Source organism: Trachurus japonicus, chromosome 21 (assembly GCF_045865225.1).
Source record: "Trachurus japonicus isolate A0001 chromosome 21, Traja_1.0".
In the NCBI taxonomy this organism is placed as follows: domain Eukaryota; kingdom Metazoa; phylum Chordata; class Actinopteri; order Carangiformes; family Carangidae; genus Trachurus; species Trachurus japonicus.
In genome coordinates, this window is record NC_140927.1 from 29,829,909 (window position 1) to 29,856,033 (window position 26,125).

A 26,125-nucleotide genomic window follows, 5' to 3' on the forward strand; every position below is an offset into this window, starting at 1 on the left:
CAAGTGTGTGGCGGTGAATCATCACAACAGCTTTCGGGAGTTACTTCAATTATATGTATGAAAATTAAATGCAAAAAAAATGTAATCAAATACTTGCAGGGAAAATTCAGTAGGTCGATGTGTGCTGGAATTCAAACTAAATATAAAAGCCGCAAAAGTTTCCACATGAACAAGTCTATTGAGTCTCGCTATGTTTATTTTTCCACAAGAGTCAACTGCCAATATGTTTCTCTTCTTTCTGAGACCTTTCAACCTGCTTTAAGGATACTGCTGAATCAACTGAGTGAAATATTTGAATAGGTAAAAGTTGAATTTACTGCTTTTTACTCAGCATTTTGGATGAAAGAACTTGTGTAGACAGAGGTTTGTTGGCAACTGTGTGTAACTCTGTTTTTGTATTACTTCTTTTAGTTTGTCTTTTTTTCCCCTCAGATTATGCTAGTTTAATAAAAACCACTCCATTCTGCTTTCCTGCAGAACCACAACCATTTAATTTGTCGTCTTTCTCTTACCGTCACAGCACATCGTCATTTCCTGTGCTGGCTTCCACTTTCCATGACAGCTGACAGAAAAGCGTATAAAAGGTGGGTTTGACTGTTTTTGATGTATTTTAAAGAATTTTATTTTCCGTGTGAACGTGCAAGTGCTCATCAGAGGGTTTTTTTTTTGGTGAATTTCAGACTCTGTGGCTTTCTGAGTAAGTGTGAGATACTGTAGGATGCCCCTGACACACTGTGTGATGGGATGGACTGTGTTGACAGTCCTCAGCCTCTGCCTGCCTGTGTGGAGTGGTGAGTTACAACAGACTTTTATTAATGTGATTTTTGGTGACACTTTTCAGGGTAAATACTCAACCATCATGTGGTTAAGGACAAATGTTGGCCAGCCAGAGTTTGCAGGACTTTCTGTGGGAACTCAAATCCTGATTTTCCTCAGACATAAAAAACAAATTTAAGATTAATAACTGAGAGCAATATTCACAATTCACAATATTGTTATTGTGTTGATTTGAAAGTCAGATTTGTTACTGAAAAGTGGGAAATTAGTCATGGGCTAATTTCTAACTAGATTTCACATATAAAATATGTGAAAAGAAGGTTTATTTTTCAAATGGTACAATGGACCACTGGTATAACAGCAGAAGTCTCAAAACCTAGACAGATTTTTGAGTATATTTGGAAGTATACTCACACTTTGGATATATTTTTGCTTGCTTAAATCAAAACTGACAGTAACATGTAGGATGGATTAGCTTAGCTAAGCAGAAAGACTGGGAACAAGGGGAAAGGGTTAGCCTAGCTGTGTGTAAAGCTTCTCCTACAAGTGTGACAGATTTGGCTTACTTAACCATTTACATGTTTACAAAAGACTGTCTCCTTTGGACACATTTTAAAAAAAAAATGTTTACAGGCTTTTTGCTATGCAAAGATAACTGACCCTTGGCTGTGCTATAGGCACTACATAGGAATGAGAGTGGTATTTATTTAAAAATCTAACTTTTACACACAACACAATTTCCAAAATCACTTCTTTATGCTTTTCTATTTGAAGCATCTACAGGTGGGAAAAATGGTTGAAAGAGCTCATGAAACTTTTCTGTCAATTCAAAGTGCCATTCATCCCAAAACATTGAAGATCTCTTTTAGGAGTTTATGATTAGTGATGCTAATGGGTACAGACTGTGGCGGTGGGACCTGAAAACTCTTCAATCACTGCAGTTCAGTGGTTATATGTGTGACAGAGCAATGTCAACGCTGTGGTAACGTTTCAACTCAGTGGTTGCATGTTTTTGCATGATGGTTAAATTGGCTGTTGTTTACTGTCCTTGTTTGTAATTAAGACGACAGAACACGTTTAGCTGAGCAAGCTAGTCCCCAGTTAGCATATCTGCATACATTAAGGAATAGCTTGGTTTTTTTTTTTAAGAGTGCTTGTGCTTATAGCTGAGAACTTTAAACTTATCTATTTTTTTTTCTTTTACTTTTATTTGCTCTTGCTTTTAACTCTGTTTTTAGTGTTTTGTTTGTTTTTATTCTGTCTTATGCTTCTTTTTTTAATGTTTTGTCTTTATGTAAAGCACATTGAGTTGCCTTGGTATGAAATGCGCTATATAAATAAAGATGCCTTGCCTTGCCTTGCCTTGCCTAAGAGTGTGTGAATGCAACAGCTTCACAGTGAGGACGGGACTTCTGCAGAGCTGCAGTCAATGTTTTGCTTTTCGTGTCTCCGTGTGGGTGTGACGGCTTTCAGGTCGCTTTTGAAGAGCATGCCTGTCAGAGGTATGCTTGGTGGTGAAATGAATCACTCCTAATGTTCAGTTATTAGTAATGTATTTACATTTTTAATTTACATTACATAATGACTTACATTTTCAATGTTTTCCATTGCCCACCTCTATGTATAAACCTAGGTGTCTCCCCATATGATGGGTGGCTAACACGTCAGATTTGGGTCTTGGCTTCTTGTGTTGTTTCATACCACATCATTTCTCAACTGACTAAAACAGTGTTAGATGACATGTCAAACGCTTCAAATGCATAGATATGACACTAGAAATGTTCTGAGATGAGACACACTGTAGGCTATATACATACGCCCTCGCACAATATCACACAGTTTGCCATTGACTACCATGTCTAACCCCTCAAAAATTAACAAATCCTAAAGAGAATTGTAGCTGTGAAGTGACTAACATCTTAAGTGACCTTCCAAAGACAAGTAGCATTTAAGAAACATTCTCAATTTCTCTAATTTCTGTGTAAATTATCTGAAATATTGATCCATAAGATGATATATTTGGGGTTTTTAAGAACCAAAAACCATCTCAGTGTAATTTTCCATCTGCTTCCTCAGCTTCTCTTTGGCGCTCTAGTAGCAAAAGTTCTGTGTCAGCCAATCAGAAGAGAGAAGGCTCTGAACCTTCTTCTGATTGGCTGTTTTCTGAGTCATCCGATAAAAATTAAAAAAAGTGCAGATTTCAGAATATCAGACTCAGAGAAACCAAATCCTGCAAGTTGTTGGATGGTGGTTCCAGGTGGTGAGGGGGCGGGGCTTTGTTGTGACATCACAAAGTGACAGGAAGTCCTGACGGCTGGTTTTAAGGCTCAGTTTCTGAATACAGGCTGTGTGCATTTCTCTGTGGACTGAAGCTTTGATACTTTCACAGTATTAATATAGAACCTAGAGCTGCTTTATAATCACACTACACATGGACATCTACCTTTATACTGTATGGAGCTTTAACACAAATATCTACCTTTATACTGTATGGAGCTTTAACACAAACATCTACCTTTATACTGTATGGAGCTTTAACACAAACATCTACCTTTATACTGTATGGAGCTTTAATACAAACATCTACCTTTATACTGTATGGAGCTTTAATACAAACATCTACCTTTATACTGTATGGAGCTTTAACACAAACATCTACCTTTATACTGTATGGAGCTTTAATACAAACATCTACCTTTATACTGTGTAGGGCCTTTAAAAACATTTTATCTGCTGTAAAATTGGGACATAATCAGTGTTAATATTTCCCCTTTCCATGGTTGTATAATCATATTTGAATCACCCACCTTATCTGCTGGGTTTCACATTTTGTTTGTTGTATCTACTATGTCAATTTCTGAACTCAACCCTCCCTTTTTGTCTTTCAGCAGTGACGGTGATTCAGCCCTACAGATCGGTGGCCATCAACGGCACAGTCCAGGTCCCGTGCTTCATCCAGCCCGAACCCTTCTTTCACCAGGTCCAACCCTCCAAACCCCAAAGCTCTGAATACCCATATCACAGCCCCAAGAAGGTCCGTGTGGCGCTCCTGAAGGGCCTGCAGGGTACTCAGGAGCTGTGCTCATCGTTCCTCAACCTCCAAGAGTCCAAGGATACAAGGGTGGAGAAACAGGAAGAGGTAGGGCTGAACAATTAGTCAAAATGTTACCAAACTTACAAATGCAACATCCAAATCCCTGGAGCAAAATGCTTTTTTTTTTTTTAAGCTCAGTATTATTGCCCTACAGAGACACCCCATTTTTGTTGGGTTCAAGCCCCAACAAAAATCACATCCTCATCATTTCTATATTTCATTCAGTGAAAATAAAATGCAAAAATGATCTTTCTCAATTAAATTGTAACTCATATCACAATTTTTCCATTCAGCCTGAGTAAATTTGCCAAAATATCTTAATCTAACACATCTCAAAGGAGGTTAAATCAAAAGCAACTGGACTTAGTTATCTGTCTGTTATTATTATTGGTTATTTGTCTGTTATTTCCCAGACAAATAACTAAGTCCAGTTGCTTTCAATTTAACCTCCTTTGAGATACTATGACCTGGACAAATGAGAATATGCACAGGCTTAATCTAACACAAATGATCTAACATAACATGACATAAATATTGAATTATCATTGAATTTACATCCATAAATTCCCTGTTCCCCCTCGAGCAGGAATGATTTTCAAAAATTGCTATTTTACTCAAATAATATCTTGGACTGACTTTCTTCCTGCTCCAGGAAAGTTTAGAAACTAATTTAATGTGTGTGTCCTTCCAGGTGCAGTGCTCAGTTGCGCTGAGAGAGGGCGCTCTGGTGGTGACAGTGTCTGGGCTGAAAGCCACAGACACAGATGTTTATCGCTGTGGAATCGATGTCTTGTACCCGCCACCATACCTGCAGCTCAGAGGCAACGGCACACTCATTCATGTCGTAGGTAAGATGCTCGCACGTGATCATCACAGACTCACACTGCAGGATTACCCAATACCCACAATGCACACACACACACACACAATCCTTCTGCCTCCTCCTGTCTTTTCAATCGTAGTACTTTTTCCTCCATCCACAGACAGCCCCAACTGTCCGGCACAGGACGCTCACACGGTGCTCGCACACCAGGGTGATGAAGAGGAGGGTGACGATGAAGGTGATGAGAGGACGGCACCGGTCAGTGTCCCTGTGGTTGTACTGGTGACACTGGTCATCATTGTCCTCATCATCATCATCTACTTCCAGGTCAGAGCCTCAGTCTTTGTACTTATTTGGTTAAAAACTTTTTTTTTTTTTCAAAGTTAGTTTGTATCTTCGAGAGAGAGAGAGAGAGAGAGAGAGAGAGAGAGAGAGAGAGAGAGAGAGAGAGAGAGAGAGAGAGAGGGGAGGGGGATGGGGGCAGGATGTTGTGGTTAGGAGTATATACTTCAGTAGCGTGAGGTGAGCTACTTGGCCAAAGAAACACAAGGTTTTCACACTTTGCTTCTGTTCTCACGGCATTATAGTGACCAACCATGGTGGTTTTGTTGCTGCAGAATGTGTTTTTAAAAAACAAAACAAAAGCAATCAAACAAACAAAAACTGTTGCATCTGTGCAGGAGGTAAATTAATGATAGCACTAGTCGAAAGTTAACAACAAAAATAACCACATTACTGTCTCAAGATTTCCACAGCTTCAGGTTTTGGAGTTACAGGGTGTATCTTCATTGCATTGCATTTCAATTGCATTGCAAGAGTAACATAGTAACATAGTGGCCTAAAGGTTGGTGCTGCCCTCTAGTGGCCTTAAGGAAGGATCTTGTGTTAAAATCTACACTTGATGCCAATGCAGAGCAATTCCCAACATGATTACTACACTTGAGGCTGGGTGATGTTTGTTTGGAGGGAAAAAAAGAGAGTAAATAGAGCTTTATAGATCCCAGCAGGCAATGTATTATTCCAGGGCCCCATATTTAATTTGATGAATGTGTAGTACAAACAGCAGTAGTTGTAGTGGCAGTAGTAAGTAGTACAGTATAGGTGCAGTTTGGCAAAAGGGTTAAAATTCTTCTATGAGCAGTCAAGATTTCTTAAACAAATGTATTTTCTCCTTGTTGCTCCTTTCCACCGTGTGCTATATTGAAATGTTAATGCCCTCTGTTGCAGACATAATCTAAATCTGTGTTGTTTTCCATCTGCAGACGGTCCAGTGTGAACGAGGGAGGAGGGAAATCATCAGATCTGTGAAAGGGGGGCCTTACAAAGTGGAGGCTGTTGCATTTTCATGTGACGATGTTGTGTAAAGGCCAGAGTCCAATGGGCAGCGAAGGGCGTTAGAATACCATGTATTCTGAATGCAGAGCGAAGAGCAGCCACCACTGGCCGTGAATTAAATATCAATCTGTTTTGATTGAGGTTCTTCTTTTAACTAAAGTTATGGGAGAGCAATAAAATGACATTTGGTTGTCTGTGCATATTTCTATGTTTACGTTCTAGTAAACTCAAATTATATTGAAATAAACTGTGGTGTTTCTACTGACTTGAGTTGCCGAGGCACAATAAAGCTGCTCTCTGCTGCAGCTGAGAAAGTTTAATGTTTGATTAAAAACAGAGTTTGTACGTTGGCTAAATGCTCCAGCTGAGAAAATGCAATGCTTAGAGTCTATTGAATGTGAAAATTACTGATATTTTGTTGCCATTGCAATGTATTGTCAATATCCATGATGGATATTTTGCTGAAGTAAAGTTTCTTAACTTTAAATTGTATTTTTGTATCATTCAAGTTTTTAAGTCTGTGGATAAAAGATCCAAAACCTCAATCCAGACTCTGTGTTATCAGTTGTGTTGTTGAACCACTTGATCCTACTTGTGACGCCTCAACGAAGATTTTCTAAGACCTAAACGATTCCATATTATTAAGACATTTGATCATAACAGACCAACAAAAATTCATTTTGGTTGAAAGTTAAACAGGCAATTTATTGATTTTCCAATCAGTAAACCAAATACTTCACACATAGTTTGAATAAACCCTTCTGCACTTGCACACACAAATTAAAGAGGCAGATAAACTTCTTGCTATGGAATTAACAAACAAAGTATGTTTAAATAAAGATTCACTGATTAAGCTAAAACTGACTGACGGTTGAGGTGAGCACTAAAACCAGAGGCAGGAAATGTGTTCACATGAGAGTCAGTATGGCCAGTGAGTCAGAGACCTGAAAGTCATGTCAGCAACATAACTAGGGCAACTTTTATCTGTTGAAAAACATTATGTTTCTTCGCATATTTAGCTTAATCTCTGTCTGACTCTGAGGAAGTGGTTCACATATCTCAGTCTGGTTACAGTTACCTTTGCTTCATCAACCAGATAAACAGAAGGAAATAAACAGTGAAGCGGTCCTTACAAGTACATGCAAAACCAAACATAAAAAAAAAATTAAAAATTAAACCGTTTTCAATCAAGCTGTATGTTAACAACCTGTGGTATGAATGCAGTTCATCTGGGTCTTATTTGGTGCTTTAATTACTGTACGAAGGATAGGTGAGGTGCTGAGTTGAGTGAAAGAAACATGGAAACAAGGAAGAGCAACAAGAAACTGCCGTAGGAGATGACATAGTGTGGATAAGTGTCAGCATGTCAACATGTGATGTGTCAAGTTTTCATATGGAAAGTCACACAAATAACAATTAAATGAGGGTTTCAAATGAGTCCATGTCACTGTGAAACAATCCCAGCTCCTCTTTCATATCCAGACAGATGACCACTGAATAGTTGAAATTCATATTTAATATATTGGTGTTCTAAAGGTTATTGCCTATTATTTTATAGTACTTAGAGCTACTGTTTTTGAATGGATCAGATTGTATTCGTGGCTCTAGTGCTTCATCTTGTAATGGATTGTCATGTTTTTGTCTTAATTGGCCTTAACTGCCTGCACTCACTTACCCATAAAAGACGTGCAAACCTGACTGCCAAGCGGCCATTGACCTCTTGGTACAACAGTTTGCATCGTTGGAGACCAGGGTCCGAATCCCACCTAGGGCTGTCCGTACCGAAACAAAACGCAGAGGGCGCAACTTCTCTACCCACTGTACTACCGCAGCAATCAAATTACAGGCTTTGCAACAGTACATTTAACTAACTTTTCGAAATGGCACACCTTTTTTCAGGTTCGAATGACGGCCCTTTTTCAGACATAACGGGCCGGCATTCCGAAACATGAAAGTAAATGTTCGGAATGGCGGCCCTGTTGTCCCTTCTGTGATGTCTGCTTGTTACTGTCATGGTTACAGGTAGTCCACACCCTTACGAAAGAAAAATATATTGCAATATATTAGAAAATATCATGTGATATATTAGGCAATATATTCCCATATATGGGATTTAATTTTTATATTTTCCAATATATTGCAATATATGCATGGATCATATATGTGTATATATTGAGAAATATATTGAAATAAAGACCAAAAAGGCACTATATTTTTAAACATTTTATATATTTATATATATATGCATGGATCATATATGTGTATATATTGAAAAATATATTGAAATCAAGGCCAAAAAGGCACTATATTTTTTTTTAATGTTTTATATATTTTCATATATATGCATGGATCATATATGTGTATATATTGAAAAATATATTGAGATCAAGGCCAAAAAGGCACTATATTTTTTAAATGTTTATATTTTATACAACATACACACACACACACACACACACACACACACACATATTATATATATATATATATATATATTTATATATATATATATATATATATTATATATATATATATATATATATATGTGTGTGTAAAACATTTAAAAAATATAGTATATAGTATAGTATATGTGTATATTTATAACCCCCCCCCCCCCCCCTGTAAAGTTAAGTAATTTATCTAACATCACAATTAGTCCGAAGCTGAAGGTAAAAGTTCAATTAAAGTAAATATCCTGCATAGTTCTCCTCCTCTGTGTCCTCTGATCAGAGCGGTGACCTAGCAACGGTGTGTTTTACTTAGCAATGGTCTGTGAACCGATTGCAGGTCAGATTATTTTTTTTATTAGATATAAAAATAAAAAATAAAATGTTACCACAATGAAACAAAATCCATTGGCTGGCTCATCGTGAGCATTTGAACATGATTGGTTGATCTGACTGACATAATGGCTCTTGGCCAATGACAGCTGTGCGCGCCTTTCCGGCGCCAAATTTGAAAATAACCGTTACTGCTGCTGTGAAACGGGAACCGCCGCGACGCACTTCAGTCGTTCAAGAATGACCAGTCATGTGGATTATTTTTACGATACGGATAAATGGACAAACAGTCGGCTGGAACCTGGTCCTAGCCAGAGCTTGAGTGAATTTAAATCCTGCAAAAAATACCAGGTAAGATATTTCTCTGTTATTATTGTGGCGTTGTTGGTGTCAGGGATTCAAACGAGGCAGGCTCTGGTGAGAGGGAGGGGGGCTGTGTAACGTTAACGGATGTGAAGTCCTGGACATGTCTCGACATGTCACCATGGAGGGTTTTTTTTTCTTATTCTCCTTGTTCTAACCAACGGTGAGGAGGATGTTTCAGCCGGTACATAGCTTCATTAACGTGTTACAGAGAAAAGGGTTAGAAAGAAAAGAGAGAAAAGCTAATCGCCATTAGCACATGAGCTATCCGGCTTTCAACCCCGTAGTAGCATTCTAGCGAGCGGCTAACTGGTAGCGTTAGCGGCTAACTGGTAGCATTAGCCACCGGTGTAGGCACCAAATGTGGAGGCTCCGGGCTGCCAAAACCGCCCTGACTAATCTGATGTTTGTTAAATCTACAAAACGAATTACCGAACAAACACCACCACTTCTGTGTGCACGCCTCTGCAACTAGTCATGGCTATCGTAGCCGTTAGCTTAGCTGCTGCTGACAGCTAACAGCAGCAGCTAAGCTAACACCAGGACGTCAGCTGTTAAAACCCTCCCGTTGTCGGACACAACATGAAACTACTCCAATTAGCTCAGTCATGTTGTAACAAAGATATCTGCTGGAAAAAATATTTTTTTCATGGGCTGTTTATTGAGTTATTTAAGACACTGTTTTGAACACTGTGTAAACATAAGTGAAAGTTCCTTTAGAACAGTGGTTCCCAAACGGGGGGGGGGGGCGGTAAACCGGCTTCGGAATGTGTTTTATTTTGAAAATTAACCGGATTCTTCCGCTGTTTCTTTGTGCGACTTCCTGCCCGGCTTGACAGGCTCGCTCGCGGCCATAGCTCGCGGCTCGCGCGCCGCTGCTGCTGTGAACCGGAGCGACGTGGCTCCGGTGTGACACAGTCGTTAACATCAAAGGGCTCCGCTTCTCGCTACTTCGCGGCTACTCGCGGCGCGCGCGTGTGTGTGTGTGTGAGAACCACTGCTTTAGAAAACGCACTCTGCTGCAGAAGAAAACAACATGAACTCTGCTAGTAACAGAAACTACTGGAGATGAGACACTACACCAGGGGTGTCCAAACTACGGCCCGCGGGCCAAATGCGGCCCGCGTTCAAATTCCAACCGGCCCGCAGCCTCTGTCATAAAATCAATAATATGCGGCCCGCCAGCACGTACAATTTTTTCTGGGCGCGTTTGTTCCATAGCGGAATGAAATGAGGGAGTGAAGCCTCTTGTCAGTCATCCAGGATCTTTGTCTCTGTGGGGGGAGGCGGGGCCGCTACCACACACACAGTGCAGCATGTGAGTCTGTGAGGAGCAACGCAAGGTAATGTCAGTGTTGCCAACTTGGCGACTTTCTCCCTAAATCTGGAGACTTTCCAACCCCTCTCATCGACTTTCTTTGTGACAAAAGCCACTAGCGACAAATCTCGACTTTTCCGGTGCTGTTACTGTTACAAATAAAAAACGTTTCTGGTTTGGAGACTCGGACGTGAAGGCACGTCATCACTGCTGTTTCCAACGAGCAGCGGTGCTGCCGTGAGGTCAGTCTCACAGTGTCACGGAGCTGTCCCCGCTATGAGACCCGCTCCACGTCGCTGACACCCCCACCACACCCGTCTTTAGAGCGACATACACAGCCTCAGTCACTACTCACCTCATCTACTGTGATGACACGGTCAATATCTATTCAAGTGCAGTTTTGTTGAGACTTGATAAGCCATTTTATTTATTGTTTTGGTTGTGTGTGGTTTTATATTTGAGTGCATCTTTTCTTAACAGAGACAGGGTCTATTCTTGTTTTTGGTTGTGATTTTTATTCAAGTGCAATTTTAGATTTTTGAAAATATAATATAGGCCTAATATAAAATATAATAATGTTTCAAATTAACCTAGATATGTTTAAGCTTCCTTTTTTTCCAGATATTTATGTCATTTTATATGGTCTTCTAATATGAAAAGCAGAGTGATTTTGGTAAAAATCTAAATTAGATTTATTTATGTGAAGAATTGAAAAGAATGGCATTTGCAATGAAAAAAAATGTATTAAATAGTTAATTTGCATTTAATGTTAATGGTTCAAAGGATGTCAGGCTGAATGGTCGGCCCCCACACATTTTTACCTCACCAAATCTGGCCCTCTTTGCTAAAAGTTTGGACACCCCTGCACTACACTGACTGTGGCCTCTTAGCATGGTTACTAATACTCACTCCTGTTAATAAAAGTAAAGTATCACTGATATTAGTGTATACTCGGTTGATGAAGTATTAGTCATCCAGCTGAAAATGATATAGCCTGCAAATAAGCCATCATTAGTGAATCCAGTTTATACACACAGGTGTAATAAGTTCAATTCACCCTTCATAGGTTGGACAAAATAATAGAAACTTTAAAGTCAAAGATATGTGGCAGTAATTTTCATTAGGATATTAGTTCTAAATATAGTGTTATTTGAGTAATAATAATCAGGATCAGCCGCAAAATAAAAAAAAAATCATTCTATCCTTAATACTGTGACACAGCTAAAGATATTTTTGTCCTTGATTAATTAATGTTTTACTCTGTTTCTAATTGACTGAATACTCTTTGTTATGTCAATCTGTATTTTACACAGCCAAGGACCCACAGCAGTGCTCTACCCATGAGATCATCGTGCTGGAGAACCCGAAGTGACAATAGAGCAAAAGATGATGGGGTACAGACTTCAACATGCAAACAGGTAGGCAAACAGACCAAGAATTATGGCAAATGCATTTTGCTTCTTACATTTTTTCATTAAACCTAGTTCAGATTAATTTCAGTTCAAGTTTTTAAAGTGATAGTTCACCCAAAATTGAAATTGCACTCATTATCTACTCACCCTCATGTCGACTAAGGGCTGGGAGGAGTTTCAGAGTCCTCAGTGGCTTCTCTCTTACAGGGGGTCTCGACGTAGCAGTGCATGTCCATATAACGGTTGCAAATAGATTCCAACTGTCTTCATAACAAAAAGACACACCAAAAAACATCCAAATACCTCCATGCTGCTCGGGACAATTTCGCATTTCGGGGCTTCAATACAAGCATGGAGGCGATTACCGAGTGAAGTAGAGTCCCGCATTTCAAGGATGAATGTGTGTGATTATAGTTTGCAGTTTTACAACAACGACGACTAGTTTCATTTCGATGGCCGCCCCTATCAGTTTGAGTCTGAGTTTACTGCGGTGGAGTCTATGTGCTGGAAATGGAGGAGAAAAGTGAAAGAGGGAGAGATGCGGTGGAGTCTATGTGCTGGACCTGGGGGAATCAAGTGGTCAGTGTGGTGGTCACTGCCTGTCGGTGGCCGCTGAAACCAGATGTTTGTGCTGCCAGTCGGACTCTGATGTGTGTTGTCAGTGCCTGGACGCTATGCTGGACACGGAAAGTTGCTGCATAGCGTATAACTGGAGGAGAGTGGGTGAGTTGTTTTCGTCTCGTTTCAATAGAAACCAGCCAAAGCTAACAGATGTTTTATGCCTCGTATTATGTGCTGCGACCCTGTTTGTTTTGTTGATGACGTTTGGTGCTGTTCTGAGTTTTATTTGTGGCTACGAGTGGCTTTTGGATCGGTTGCGCGTGGATAAATAGACTGCGCTGTTTGTTATGGTGCCGTCATTGCTAAAGTTGCTACAACTAGAGAAGCTAGCGGTTAGCAGACTTCATCTCTTGAGGCAGGGTGGAGGGTGGAACTTTACAAAGGGTGAATTAACTGTCACCTAACTCTGGTGCAATTGTCAATTGTTAAAATAAACAATAAACTAAACTGATGGTGTTTCGAATGTTGGATCGGCCATCACGTAGTTCTCACTAAGGCGTATCCTTCCTTTTGGTCCACAGTAAGTGGCTCGATCTACAGTATAAATGCTAATTATCCGAATGGCTGCCTCTCTGGACATCGCTCTCTACAGTACCTCCTGAGCCACAGTAAAGCCCTCTGTCCACTGGCCAAAACGAAAATGTTCCATTAAAACAGGGGTTCCAAGTCACCTTAGCACCAAGGACCGGTCAGGTGCACTGTGGGATGGGGAGGGTGTAAACACGTTATATGTTTACATTACACATGTGAGCAATATGATGTTTTTCCCCTTTAGGCCTACATTTTTACTTTTCATTTAATTCATGTTTTCTTTTTACAACTCACTATAACGTTGAATCAGTAGGAGCCCTGAGCTTGTTTCCCTGTAACTAGACGGTTCCATCTAGGGGGGATGGGAAACAGTTTGTTCATTATGTCCAGTCTACTTTGTGATATAATTTTGCTGCTGTCAGAAAACCCAGCATCCAAAAATAATGTCTGAAAAGTGAAGCAGGGTTTTCAGTGCTTTTGTGTTGATCTCAGGTTATTCCACTTTAATCCAGAATGTAGGGAAATTGAAGAACTGATGAAGTGGTGGCCTTGAATAATTGCTTCTGTCGGTCTCTATGTGATGAAACAATTTGGAAGGTTTTCACGGCTTCGCTGGAGAGCTAGTTGCCACATATTACACAGAGCGGGCTTTGAGCATGTGAATCATCCGTTGCAATGAATCCGTAACTTAAGTAGGGCTCTTGGTTTTTCTCTTAAATGCAGTCTTTTTTTTGTTGGCAGTCGTGGGGTCTTCTGTCGTCTCATTATTGAGTCTTTCCCAGTTAGTAAGGTTTTTTTCTTTTACTCTTTCTCTGCAATGGTTGGTTTATGGGCCAGCCAAGACCTGATTCAGGCTCTGTTTATACGTACGCATGCTATTTTTAAGAATGGAGACAAAACCATCGTTTGCACCCTTCATTTAGACACAAATGGAGAAATCGCCACTGAAAATTATTCTTTCTAAAAAGAAGTGGAGAGTGGAGATTTGAGAAAACTCTGTTTGCACGTTTGCATTTAAACAGAGAAAAAAAGAGTTTTGGGTAGCCAACGTCAGACCCTGACGTCTAACCGTGACCAAAGACGGATTAGAGTAGTGAAGTATCTTTGTTGTGCACCATAACCATATATAAAAATAATTTAACCAGCTGGTGGTAAACCTCTAAAAATCTGTGGATATCTTGACGGCATATACTGTACACGGGTTAGTGTAAACGAAAACTTTTCTGAAAACGGACTGGTGTGCACGCAGTTATTTTTGTAAATCGAGAGGGTGAAATTTCTGTTTATGAAATTAGCCGGACACGTGTAAACGTAGTCTCAGACTGGTCAGTGAGAGATAGGGGATGGCAGCAACAAAGGTCCATGAGTCAGACACGGTTCACACTGTACCAGGTGAGCTGGCTAGGTGGCAAAAGTCACAATTAGAAATGTTTACGCAGTTCCTTCTGTGGGGAACGTAAATGTCTGCAACATTTCCACTAATTGCTGGTAGTTCAGACCAAAGCGGTGGACCGACCAACTGACTAACAGACCACAGCCTACTGACCTACATGTCCATCCACCGCTAGTGGTTGTCTAACCCAGAAATGCTGAGCATGTGCTGTTGCCGCTAAAGAAACTTTAAAAAAGAAAGAACATGACGCGCTGCAACAGAAGTGATCTGTTATCATCTTCATGCTGCACTTCAGAGAAAACAAAGTCGGTGCTTTCAAAAGAAGGAACGTGATTTATCTGATCCCATTTCTCGCAGAAGGAGCACGGACGGACCAATCAGCAAGCAGAATTCAGATTAGTATTGCTGATTGTGTCTGTGGTTTGTACAACAAAGACTGCAAAGTAGCATGAAACCTGAATAACAGGATGTGGACCAACACTGCTGACTCTAGTCGGCCTGCATCAATTGTTAAAATGGTGTGTTGCTACAGACAATGGACATTTACATAAAGGTATACAATAGATTTACTTAGTGGTGGCATAAAAAAGTGAGTTTCTTGTTCTTAAAGCAGAAGTAAGCGGAATGTTTGTGTTAACATAAGTCTTAAATAGTTATATCTTCCGACAGCAATCACTTACATAGAGTGTTTGGTCTGAAACACGGGTCTGTCAGTCACTCTGCTCTGCTGTAAGCCAAGGAGAAAACTTTCCTTGTATCCTACAACCTTTATCCAATGAGGAGAGAGAACGGCATAACGGCACTGAGTACTTTATTAGGAACCGCTGTACCCCTGCTCATCCAAGCAATTGTTCAATAAGCCAATTATGTGGCAGCAGTGTAATACATAAAATAAAAGCTGCATAAGTAATCGCAAGAGAATCAAAATTAAAGTAAAATGTGTCCGAGTGTTGCTGTCGATTGTTAACAACAAGGGGAGAACATATTCCTCACACCTAACTGTGCGTTCACACCAAAAGCTTCCAAAGCGTCAAAAATGCTCGAGGGTGGGCTTCAGACAAGACAGCTCCCAAAACGGCAAATATTTTCAGCCGCTTTGGTCGCTCGTCACGTGACTGATGTCAAAGTTCGATCGCGCTGGTCATTGGGGAGCCGAAATACAAAAAAAAGAAAAAAAAGGCAGCCGAAGGACATCTCTACCCTGACAGGTTGCTGCCAAACCGCGTCATAGCTTATTACCCTACAGTTAACTACGGCTCAACTTCTCGTCTGGTGAAGCTTTGGAAGCGCGGTAACGCCAGTTGATGCTTTGGATGCTCAGTGTCGCCGGGCTCTCATTGAAAATGAATTGACTTCCGGCGTTTTGAGGCTTTGGAAGCTTTTGGTGTGAACGCACAGTAAGGGAAGATGTTTTTTTGGCACACATCCCAAAAAAAATCACATTGTAATAATTTTTATACATTTTCATTTACAATCATTCCAATGATTTCTATTGTTCTACTGCATATTCAGTGTAATCTAAAAGAAATTAGCTGGTGGGTGGGAATGCATGAAAGTGAGTGGGCAGAAACCATTGCCAGGAGATTGACAGCTCATAGCATACATAATAAGAACAGAAGAGTCACATCGATCTGATAAAAACAAAAACGAATTACGGTCACTGAGGTAACCACTCGTCAAAACTGTGGTGAGCAGAGAAGCATCAGAATGAACCACACATTGAATGAGAGGGGCGTAACTAGGTTTTAAGGACATGGGGGGGCTTAGTCCCCAGAAGATGCACAGGATGTGAGCGAGCGAATCGCGTGAGCACAAAAAACCACAAAGAGCCAGTGGTTAATTTGTCTATTAGGAGGTCCCAGAACACAGAGAGGGTGCTGGGTTGGGACTACCGATCGATCAGCTGGCACACACTACACACAACATCACCGCTATGGTGACAATATCTATATGATTAATTCAGAGTCAAAATAGTTGCAGGTTTCAACTTGCTAACAGCGGATTTAAAGTTGGTGTTGCTAGGTATTAATGGCCTCGCTGGAAATCCATAGATTTTTATGAATGAGCTTCTAATTATAGGATTTTATGGGTAACACCTTATTAAAAATATTTACATGAATACTGTACATAAGAGGAGGAACACGAAAGTCAAAGCACCGTACTTCTAAAATGTTCCACAGGAGGAAATTCTCACACCACAAATATCACTCACACCCCAAGCTATGAAGAGCGCAGGCAGAGTTTGTGGTATGAATGGTGTGAAACATGAAAAATATTGGTTGTTGAACGTCAAAGAGCTAACAGGAAATACTCTTGTCTCTCCCACATGCAACACACACAGAAAAACACCTTCACTGACATGATAAAACAGAGGACTGGCACTGTGGAAACAGACTCATCATTAAGCCCAACCTTAGAATTTCCTCTGTCGTCAGCTAAAGTATCAGAATGAGCTGTTTGTGATTGGGAGGTTAGTGTTAGTTGACATTTGCTGCTCTACTGTACTTGTTCCCTGTCCAGTTTTTCTTTTCTAAACTGCTGTGCCAGAGGGTGAAGAGAGGCTGAGATGACAACTCGCGGCTTTAACATCATCACCATCCTCACAGTTCAGAGCTTCATCTTCCACCAAAGTCATGGTAGGACTCTCTGTTTCACCATCTACTGTCTATAGGAATTCACTAACTTTTAATAATTATAAACAACATAACCAGTTATAATGATCACATTAAATGTTGATTATTTACTTGTATTTTATCCAATGTAAAGATTTATATATCTTATATCCTATTTTATTATTGATAAAGTCAATTTACACACACACTGCTTAGTTTAAAAAAAAGAAAAAAAGGGCCCGACTGGTTGGTTTTCTAGAGCAGCTGAATCCTTTTCATTTAACAGGTTTTACCGTGACTCAGCCACAGAATCGGACTGTAAACCTGGATGGAATAGCCTCTATCAGCTGTGAATACACCGCAGGCGAAGGTTCTGTTGTTCAAGATGTGCGACTCAACGGCATATCACCGTATGTATCTTACGCCTGGTTGTGTTTGTGTAAATGTTTTAACTTTTTCTTCTGTGTTTTCTCTGGTTGCAACAGTGTCTATCTGTCTTTATATCCCTATATCCCATCCCAAGCTGAATGTTGTACCTTTACGCAGGTTAACATAGCCTACTACAAAAATAGAATGACACTTCTTAAAACATACTGTAGATTAAACATCTGCACCAATATGTACAACCTCAAAAGTACTGTTGATACTTTACAATTACTATCTGTGATAATATCAAAAAAAAAAAAAAAAAGTTATTTCCTCAGAAATTAAAAATGTAAAGGACAACCAGTACAAAATATATAGTACAATAACCATTTACAGTAAGGCCATATTTTTAGATCTTTGGAACAACGAAACGACGGCAGCAGGCAAAACAGACTTTAACACTTTTTATACTACACTCTGGCACTGCACTTTTTCCCTTTGTCCGTGTCACAATTACCGTACTTTCCGGACTATAGAGTATAAGCCGCACCAGCTAAATTTTAAAAGAAATATAGGCCGCGCTTAAATAAGTTATAAACCGAAGGTTTTCATGTTGTAACATGAGATATTTACACAGAAAGACAGTAGGGGACTGTGCAAGTCTGCTCGCTTTTCCGCTGTTTTGGTTACGCTCCTCTCGCCCATGTGCATTTGTTTACAACGAAGCTGGCAAAAAATCAATAAATGGAGCGACCAGATAACGTTACATAACATATACGATATGGCGTGTGTGTTTTAGTCTTAACCGTCATAAATACTGGGGTGGGGGAAAAAAGTAGCGGCTTATAGCCTGGAAAGTACGGTACTACAGCTACTAGACATCGTCTAACAACAAACTCTAACTGTGTGTATGTGTCAACCCTCTGCTGCACAAACAGCCTGTTTTTCAAGGTTTCAAGTGTTTTAGGTGATAATATATCGGATCTATTTTATCCAGATTTGCATTCAGATTGAATGAGTTCATCCCTGACCCACGTCCCATCCTGTTACCGAGAATAGTGATAATCAGTACTTTTTTTTCTTCTTGCGTAATCCATCTGACAATCAAAGAAACAAACATGGATTCTGCTCATGAGCAAAAAATGCCAAAGAGATCAAATTTCCCCTGCAGCTACAAGCGACCACACACCTCTTTGTGGTGATCTATCAGTGAAATCTAACAACATGCACACTTCTAAAAAGCTCTCTGACAGATCAAGTGATGTTTGTTTAGTTGTGTAAATAAGAAAATCATGCATAGGACTGTTTCCTGGCCTGTTATCAGCCTTTCACCTGACTCTTGTCTATGAAGTGAATATGTGCACTGACTGAATGTATGTTAAATGTCTTCTCTGAATCTGCTCTCAGAGGAGCCCCATCGAAGAACCTGTGTCAGAAGGGACAGAAGCAGTGTCACAACATTATCATGCTAAGAGATCAAGAGAATCCCAAAAAATACATTTTCATCATACTCAACATCGGACCAAAGGCCATGAGCATCACATACCAGTGTGAGTTCACATTGACAATGAATGACCTGGATCAGACTGGGAGAGGAAGTCCAACCACACTGCAGGCAGGTATGTCACAGTCTTTGGAAGATTTATAGATGCTAATCAACAAAAGATGTTTGACAACATACAAATGTTACACGTACCTCCTTTCTGATTCTCTATATGGTTATAAATGAGCATTCATATCTACATGTTCTTAAATACCAACAAAATGAGAAGGATAAAGAACAGTATTATTTCTCTGGGCCATGGAGCTCTTTTTATTGAACTATTTAAAACACAACCTTGCATGTATCCTTCTGTTGACTGGCTAAAAAGGTAACACATACCTGCTTGCAAATAAAGCAGGAAGTGAATGCCGATTAAAAGCGGTCAAGTGAGATGCATGAGGACACACATTCTAAAACATTTTAAAATATGTGTCCACATTTTAAAGCAAGTAAACAGAGATGAGGACTGTGATTTGATCACTGAAGACTCGGGTAAATTTGAACTCAAGGCCCAGAGAAGCATAATTAATAGAAAAATACAGTAGAATAAGTAGATATCTAAATAAACAATCTACCATTTAGACAAAAACAAAACAATACTTGTTATTGCACTTAGAGAAGCATCAGAGACGGATTGTGTGTGTTCAGTCTGTACTGTTCATGAGTCTGACAGCCTCAGGAAAGAAGCTGGGCATCAGCGAGAGGTTCTGGGCTTAAAGGGGACCTATGATGGAAATATCACTTTTTGAAGGCTCTTTAACATATATTCAGGTGTTTAAAGCAGAAGTAAGCGATCCGGTCGTTTTGGCTAACTTTTTGTCAGCCGATGGAGTTAGCAGCCCCCGCCCTCGTCATGGATCTATTGGTCCTCGTCCCTACGTCACCACATTCACGCGCATCCATTGGCTGCACACAGCCCTTCATGCCGTTCTCTCTCCTCATTGGATAAAGCTTGTAGGATACAAGGAAGTATACAAGAAGTTTTCTCCTCGGCTTACAGCAGAGCAGAGTGACTGACAGACCCGTGTTTCGGACCAAACACTCTATATAAGTGATTGCTGTCGGAAGATAGAACTATTTAAGACTTATATTAACACTAACATTCCGCTTACTTCTGCTTTAACTTGACTTCTGGCCCCCAAAATGTGAGAATTGCTAAATTTAATTCGCAGGCTCCTGAGGTTGAAGTTACAAGCTGTTTCCTCAGTCGACATACAATGATGTCATTACTTTTTGAATCTGCATAATCCCACCCCTACCTGTGAGTACCGGCAAAGGGGGCGTGGCCTGGTGAGCAGTGGCTCATTTGCATTTAAAGGGACACTGAAATCAGCTGTTCTGAAAAGGGCTGTTTTGAGAGGATGAAAAGAGCTGTGATGTTTGATAATTGGGGTATTTAGACCGAAGCATGTCACAGATATGTCTTTAAGCCACCTGGGAACTATTTTAATTTGTGGAAAAGGGGCAGAATATGTCTCCTTTAATGCTGCACTGTCTTTTACCAGGTCTGAATAGGACCCAAGTCCTGGAAATGCTCATCAAAAACACTTTGGTTTGCCCAGTTTGTGTCCAGTAATCCAAATGGATAACCTAAAGGAGTAGGGTACAGGGTGTTGCGGGGGGTGCAGAAATAAATAATATGAGTTTATATAAGTTATATAACAAAACCCCAGTACCAGTGTGGTACAGCATGGGGAGGAGGCTGATGTTTACAGTATAGGGCACAATTTAACATTTTGGCATTGCAGAGGCTCCGTATCAAAAAGCCTGCTTCAATTTGCTTTTCTTGGGAAGTTTTAAAAAAAGAACATTTTATTGAATTTTAATCAAACAAATAAAGGAGACTGCAATATATTGTGAATGTACAACAGTTTGTTTTAGTTTTGTCAAGAAAGGTTGGTGGAAAAACAGAAAAGAATGAGGAAAAAGTGAGAGTAGACAGCTTTAAAGAACCCTTTGCAAACTGAATTCAGTGGGCTGAAGGATCTGAAAACCTCCTCATCTGAATGGCTTCATTTGAGAGAACTGACTAACTTGAGAAGACACGAACACAAGACACTCATGGTGACATTTTGCACAAATTGGACATTGATGTCTTGTTGAAACCCTCCACTAAAGCCAATCAGGGAAGAAAAGCTGTGATTGGAGTTCTGTGATACATACTTATTTATACTATTAGAATAAGATCCATCATTGTAGATCATTTATGGACATCCCTGAGCATAAAATATAAAACCAACCCAGTTCTTGGCTCTCTGGTTTGAAAGTGTCAAGGCTGTTTCACCTCTGAAACCAAGCAAAACCATCCGTCAGAGGCTCTGCAGCCACACCCTCCTGTTGTGTCAGAGTGTAACACATATGTTGGAAGGTGCAAGAGGTTCAGCTGCTGCTCTGAGGTGGAAGAGTGGTTTCTTTTGTTGTGCAAGTCTGAAGTTTGGCATAAACATTCAGGTAGCGAGGGTGAACTGAGGTACATCATAAGGAGGTGATTCTAGTTTGGGATGCAAAATGAAACCTCATCTCAATTTTCAGTTTCTTGAAAGCTACAGTAGTTGTTTTACATGACTGACTTCTGTCTGTGCTGTTTCCTAATCATGATTAGTGTCTCCTCACATGTGCCCCTTTGTTAAAATAAAGGAAATCTAACTATGTATTTTTCCAAACAGCAATAATAAACCAAACCAAACCAGAGGACTGTGTGTCAACTCATCCACCTCCTCCTCTGCATCATGCCCACACATCCTGGATTCTGATTGGTCTGTTGGGTCTGACAACGCTCTACAGCTGTATCATCACAGGCGGCTACGTCAAACTCAGGATGACTCAAAAGCTAAATGTATGTTTACTTTTTCTTTCTTTCTTTCTTTCTTTCTTTCTAATTTCAGGGCTGTGTTTTCACAATAAGGCCTCACTATGCGAGGGAACTTATCAGCTGCTGCCCAGTTATATAGATGTATTACTGTATATAGCTGCTCTAGAATGCATCTCTATAATTCACCCTTGGCTATTGGTCTCTTCCTTATTTTCTAATTTCAAGGTCACACTTGAAACTAAATTGACCATTTATTAATTCATTTCTTTTGTCATTCAGTCAATAGTTAATTTCAAACAACTACAGCCTTAAAGCAGATATCAGTGGAATGTTTTTGTTAATATAAGTCCTAAATAGTCCTATTTTCCGTCAGCAATCACTTACATGAAGTATTTCAGCCTAAACACGAGTCTCTCCGTCACTCTGCTCTGCTGTAACCCGAGGAGAAAATTTTCCTTGTGGGATACAAGTGTTATCCAATGAGGGGAGAGAACGGCATGAAGGGCTGTGTGTGCAGCCAAGGGATGCGCGTGAATGTGGTGACGTAGCACGAGGACCAATTGATGCCTGACAAGGGCGGGGGCTGCTAACTCATGGTGCGTTCAAGGAAACTCGTACTTTGTGTTTTTCCTTCCTGTGAAGTCATACCAGTTCGATCTGGTACGAGTTCACGGGTCGGAAGTTACGAGTGGCCGTTATAGGGAACTTTCACAGACAACAGGACGGTAAAAACACGAGCTACGGGTTACCTGGAACGCTACCAAGTCGTAGTTGTGACTTGAAGCTGTAACTTACGGTTTCAAAAGCCTGCCTTGAACACAGCATTAGCCGAAACGGCCGTGCCACTGATATCTGCTTTAACTAGTAGCTACAACTAGTTATGCTTTTTGGCCTTCACCCTCTCTGCATATCAGAGATACAAAAAGGAAAACAGCTTTGATTGTATTATCAGGAGTTTGTTGCTACTTAATTAATGAATGAATTATCTATGATGAAGAAAAGAAACCTAATGTGTGACTCTTCTGGTCCTGTCTTTCAGAACAACATCACCACCGCCGCCACCAGAGAACTCGACAACAGCACCTATGTAGAAATGAGGAAAGCTCATCCGCCTCACAACATTTACCGCGGGTAGCTGCAGCTGGAAAACGTGGACATCACAAATTTCTTGTGATGTCTTTTCACACCTATGGTATCATAGTGTTACTGTAAACTCCAGCTTTTCATCCAAAACATTGCACCATTGAAGTTCAACAGCAGGGGGAGACAAAGACATTTGATCCATTATATAGGATACATGCTGTATGAACACAATTTATTGTTAATGTGGATGTTTTGGTACGCCCAACATTCAGCTAAAGGAATTCACAGTGTGGAGCCTCACAGCTTTACAAACTGAGGTCATGAATGGGAAAAACACAGGAAAGGGAGAACATAAGGATGAAGAGAAAAGAGAAAAAAAGAAAAATGAATGAATCCAATGGAAAGCTCTTCACAACATCTTCACCATGAAAGGACAATCCTTCCTTCCTGCATCACCACTTTCATGAAACCTTGGACTTTATTTTATACAGTATAAATCATATTGCATTTACAGTTTTTGTCCCACTGATGGGAGAAAAATAGGTCAGACAGTGGATGGGCCTCCTCCAGATTCTCGTGGAGGGGGTTTCTATTGCATTAAGATGGGTAAATCAGACTTCTACTATCCTTGATATTTAAGGAAACAACGTGCTGTAAAATATCCCCAGATGAGACAAAAATAGAAGAAAGAAAGGAGGATGGCAAATATGTACATACTGTACATATTTATGCTGCCTTAGGGTAGAGTAGTGCAGAAATTGTAATCACCATGACATGAAATAACTATTTCATTTATGTTGCTTTGGTATTTTAGTGTTTTGTTCTACATGTATCTTTTTTTTTATCAGTAGAAAATATTAAGTATAACCAAACCCTTTCCTCTCCGAACAAAAAGTTACAACATTTTAAGTATAAGGCTCATTGTGTAAATATGATGAATGTGTACCTGAAATAACACAGTACATGTGGGGCAGGTATGATGAAATGACTTTACCATGTTACGACGTACTCACTACTGTATTTCAGGTGTAATACTGACAACGGCCAGCAGAGGGAGACAGCGGCTCTCAGTGTGCATGAAAACATGTTGTTTGTTGACTTGAAGATCTTGACCGTTTCAGATTATTGACTCAACACCTACAGTATCTGAACAATATCAAACTGACTTCAGTTACCATGAGCCCTTTATAGTAAATGATATGAATGTTAATATTATGTGTTTTATGAGTATGTGTGTATGCACAGAGACTTCCTGTTTACATAATAAACTGCTATTTACACAACAGCAGCATTGATGTTTCCTTGCAATTCATTTACTCAGCCCTAAAGAGTTTTCTGGCTCTCTTATTTTTTAAGTTTTAAAAGTGCAACATGATTTGATAAATCATTAACTGCATTACAGGTTTTACATTTGAACTTCATGTTTAAACTTGGTAATGATATTACAGGATAGATGGTGAAACACAACCCTGGTTCACGGGTTTTTAGGTAAAATTAAAAACTTGATTGTTCTGTTTGTCACAGAAAATGATCATCATAATGATCATTTTGTGTATCTGTTTTGTTTTGAGGGTGGCACGGTGGTGCAGTGGTTAGCACTGTTGCCTCACAGAAGGTTTGAATCCCGGGCCATTCTGTTATTAGCAATAATTCAGGTGATCTCAAACTATTCATTTTCTCATTGTTGACAATTTTTTAAATTTTAGAAACACATCCCTGTATCCTATGACTACGTCATTGGAACTTAGTGTAATTATTGGTAATCATCAGAGGTGCTTACATCATATGTTATGTTCAACTTCCTCACAGAGTTTGCACCATGTGACTTTACATCATGTGATCGTTTTTCTTAACACCTTTGATTGCAGCGATCCCTCTGAGACTGGAGTTTGCAGTCATCAGACTAAAACACAAGAAGGTGTGAATCCTCGATGAGAGCAGGTCATGAGAGAGCCATTAACTCAAAGTTTGTTTTGTCCTTGATCTTAGTCCAGTCTCATGGGCCTGTGTCAGCCAGGTAGAAAGTGTGTGTGTGTTACTGAACTGTTAGAATAGTGCAGATATTGTTGGCTTATCAACAGCTTTGGTCATTGCAAAGGTCTGCTATTGCTATCTCTCGGACACTTGTCAGTGAGGTCACTGATTTCTCCATGATACCACAAATTCTCTCCTTTTTCAAAATAAAAGACCCCCTCCATGAGGATAAGCAGAGCATTATATTAAATCGGGGTAGGACCTGAGCGAAAACCTGACCCTGTGTGACCCCTCAGTTTGTGCATTGTTGTATTTAACCATTTATACCAATTCACACACCAATGACATAACCAGTTTCTTGCCCAAGGTGGCAGGGGATAGAACCACCAACCTTATGGTTAGTGTAGAAACTGCTCAATCTACACTCACCACCCCATAATGACAGCACAAACTCAGAATAATAAAAAAAGGCAAATTATGTAAATATTACATTTACACAAGGAATTTAGACCCGTTGCTGCAAAGGCACACAGCTGCCTAAATAAGGCCTTACAGCTCATAGCGTAACCAGAGCAAAGTGAGATCCATGAGGTTTAAGGAACTGGCCCAAGAACTCAGAGACAGAACTGTAGCAAGACACAGATCTGGACAAGGCCACAAGACAACATCATTTTTTACCTGGAAGACGCTTGGGTCAACCAGGACTCTTCCTAGAGCTGAACAGTTGGGGCAGTTGCTTTATACAAGTGTATGTTTATTATTATTGCGACAATCCGAAACAAGGACAAATACTGTGGAGAATAACCTCTGAGGTGGATTGATTGCACAGTTCTCTGTGTCTCTGTTGCAAACTATCTAGCGTGGTCTGCTTTTGGTGAGGGCTCTCTGTATCATGCTTCGCCAGAATGTGGTATTTCAGACTCAACGTACTTTTGGGTGTTTTCACACATTTTGCCGCAGACCAAGGCTGCGCATCATAAATTGTTTCATTTTACGGTTCGTGTTCACAAGTTTGTTTTCGTTGTGGTCCAAATGCTGCACTACTGGCAGAGTGTCATGTTTCCATGATGACTTACCAGAAAAAAATTGCATATTATGTTGTGTTTGTAATGCAGGCCCAGGCAGTTGGTGTGGATCGAGGTCCTGCCACATCAACATAATAAACGGACCGCTTCGTTAATGTAAATTTTTTTGCCTTGAGAATCGGCGGCTGGTATCGGCAGCCTTTATGAGTACTGGTACTTTGAAATAAGGCTGGTATCGGTACTCACCCATCCCTAGTTTAAAG

The 26,125-nt window shown here is 40.1% G+C and overlaps 2 protein-coding genes and 1 long non-coding RNA gene across 3 annotated transcripts in view; 2 read left to right on the forward strand and 1 right to left on the reverse strand.

The window, feature by feature from the left end:
- The window catches only part of LOC146965504 (uncharacterized), a 518,674-nt gene that overhangs the window by 301,556 nt on the left and 190,993 nt on the right, over positions 1 to 26,125 (reverse strand). The window lies entirely within an intron of this gene.
- cd28 (CD28 molecule) lies at positions 551 to 6,162 on the forward strand. Its single transcript, XM_085765334.1, has 6 exons — positions 551 to 584; positions 681 to 791; positions 3,666 to 3,916; positions 4,563 to 4,719; positions 4,855 to 5,021; positions 5,957 to 6,162. The coding sequence occupies exons 2-6, from the start codon at positions 719 to 721 to the stop codon at positions 6,056 to 6,058; spliced, it is 750 nt and encodes a 249-aa protein (XP_085621460.1). The 5' UTR covers positions 551 to 584; positions 681 to 718; the 3' UTR covers positions 6,059 to 6,162.
- Positions 16,862 to 22,915, forward strand: LOC146965514 (uncharacterized). The gene is made up of 5 exons (XM_085766223.1): positions 16,862 to 17,083; positions 17,346 to 17,469; positions 18,833 to 19,044; positions 21,635 to 21,804; positions 22,820 to 22,915. Exons 1-5 carry the CDS (start codon positions 17,014 to 17,016, stop codon positions 22,913 to 22,915), a joined length of 672 nt encoding a protein of 223 aa, XP_085622349.1. The 5' UTR covers positions 16,862 to 17,013.

Excerpts from the sequence above, each read along its gene's own strand:
- cd28 (XM_085765334.1), top strand. The coding sequence starts at position 719 with ATGCCCCTGACACACTGTGTGATGGGATGGACTGTGTTGACAGTCCTC. Across the intron at positions 3,917-4,562 it reads GGGTGGAGAAACAGGAAGAG|GTGCAGTGCTCAGTTGCGCT; the intron begins GTAGGGCTGAAC and ends GTGTCCTTCCAG. Across the intron at positions 5,022-5,956 it reads TCATCATCATCTACTTCCAG|ACGGTCCAGTGTGAACGAGG; the intron begins GTCAGAGCCTCA and ends TTCCATCTGCAG.
- LOC146965514 (XM_085766223.1), top strand. The coding sequence starts at position 17,014 with ATGACAACTCGCGGCTTTAACATCATCACCATCCTCACAGTTCAGAGC. Across the intron at positions 17,084-17,345 it reads CATCTTCCACCAAAGTCATG|GTTTTACCGTGACTCAGCCA; the intron begins GTAGGACTCTCT and ends TTCATTTAACAG. Across the intron at positions 19,045-21,634 it reads TCCAACCACACTGCAGGCAG|CAATAATAAACCAAACCAAA; the intron begins GTATGTCACAGT and ends TTTTCCAAACAG.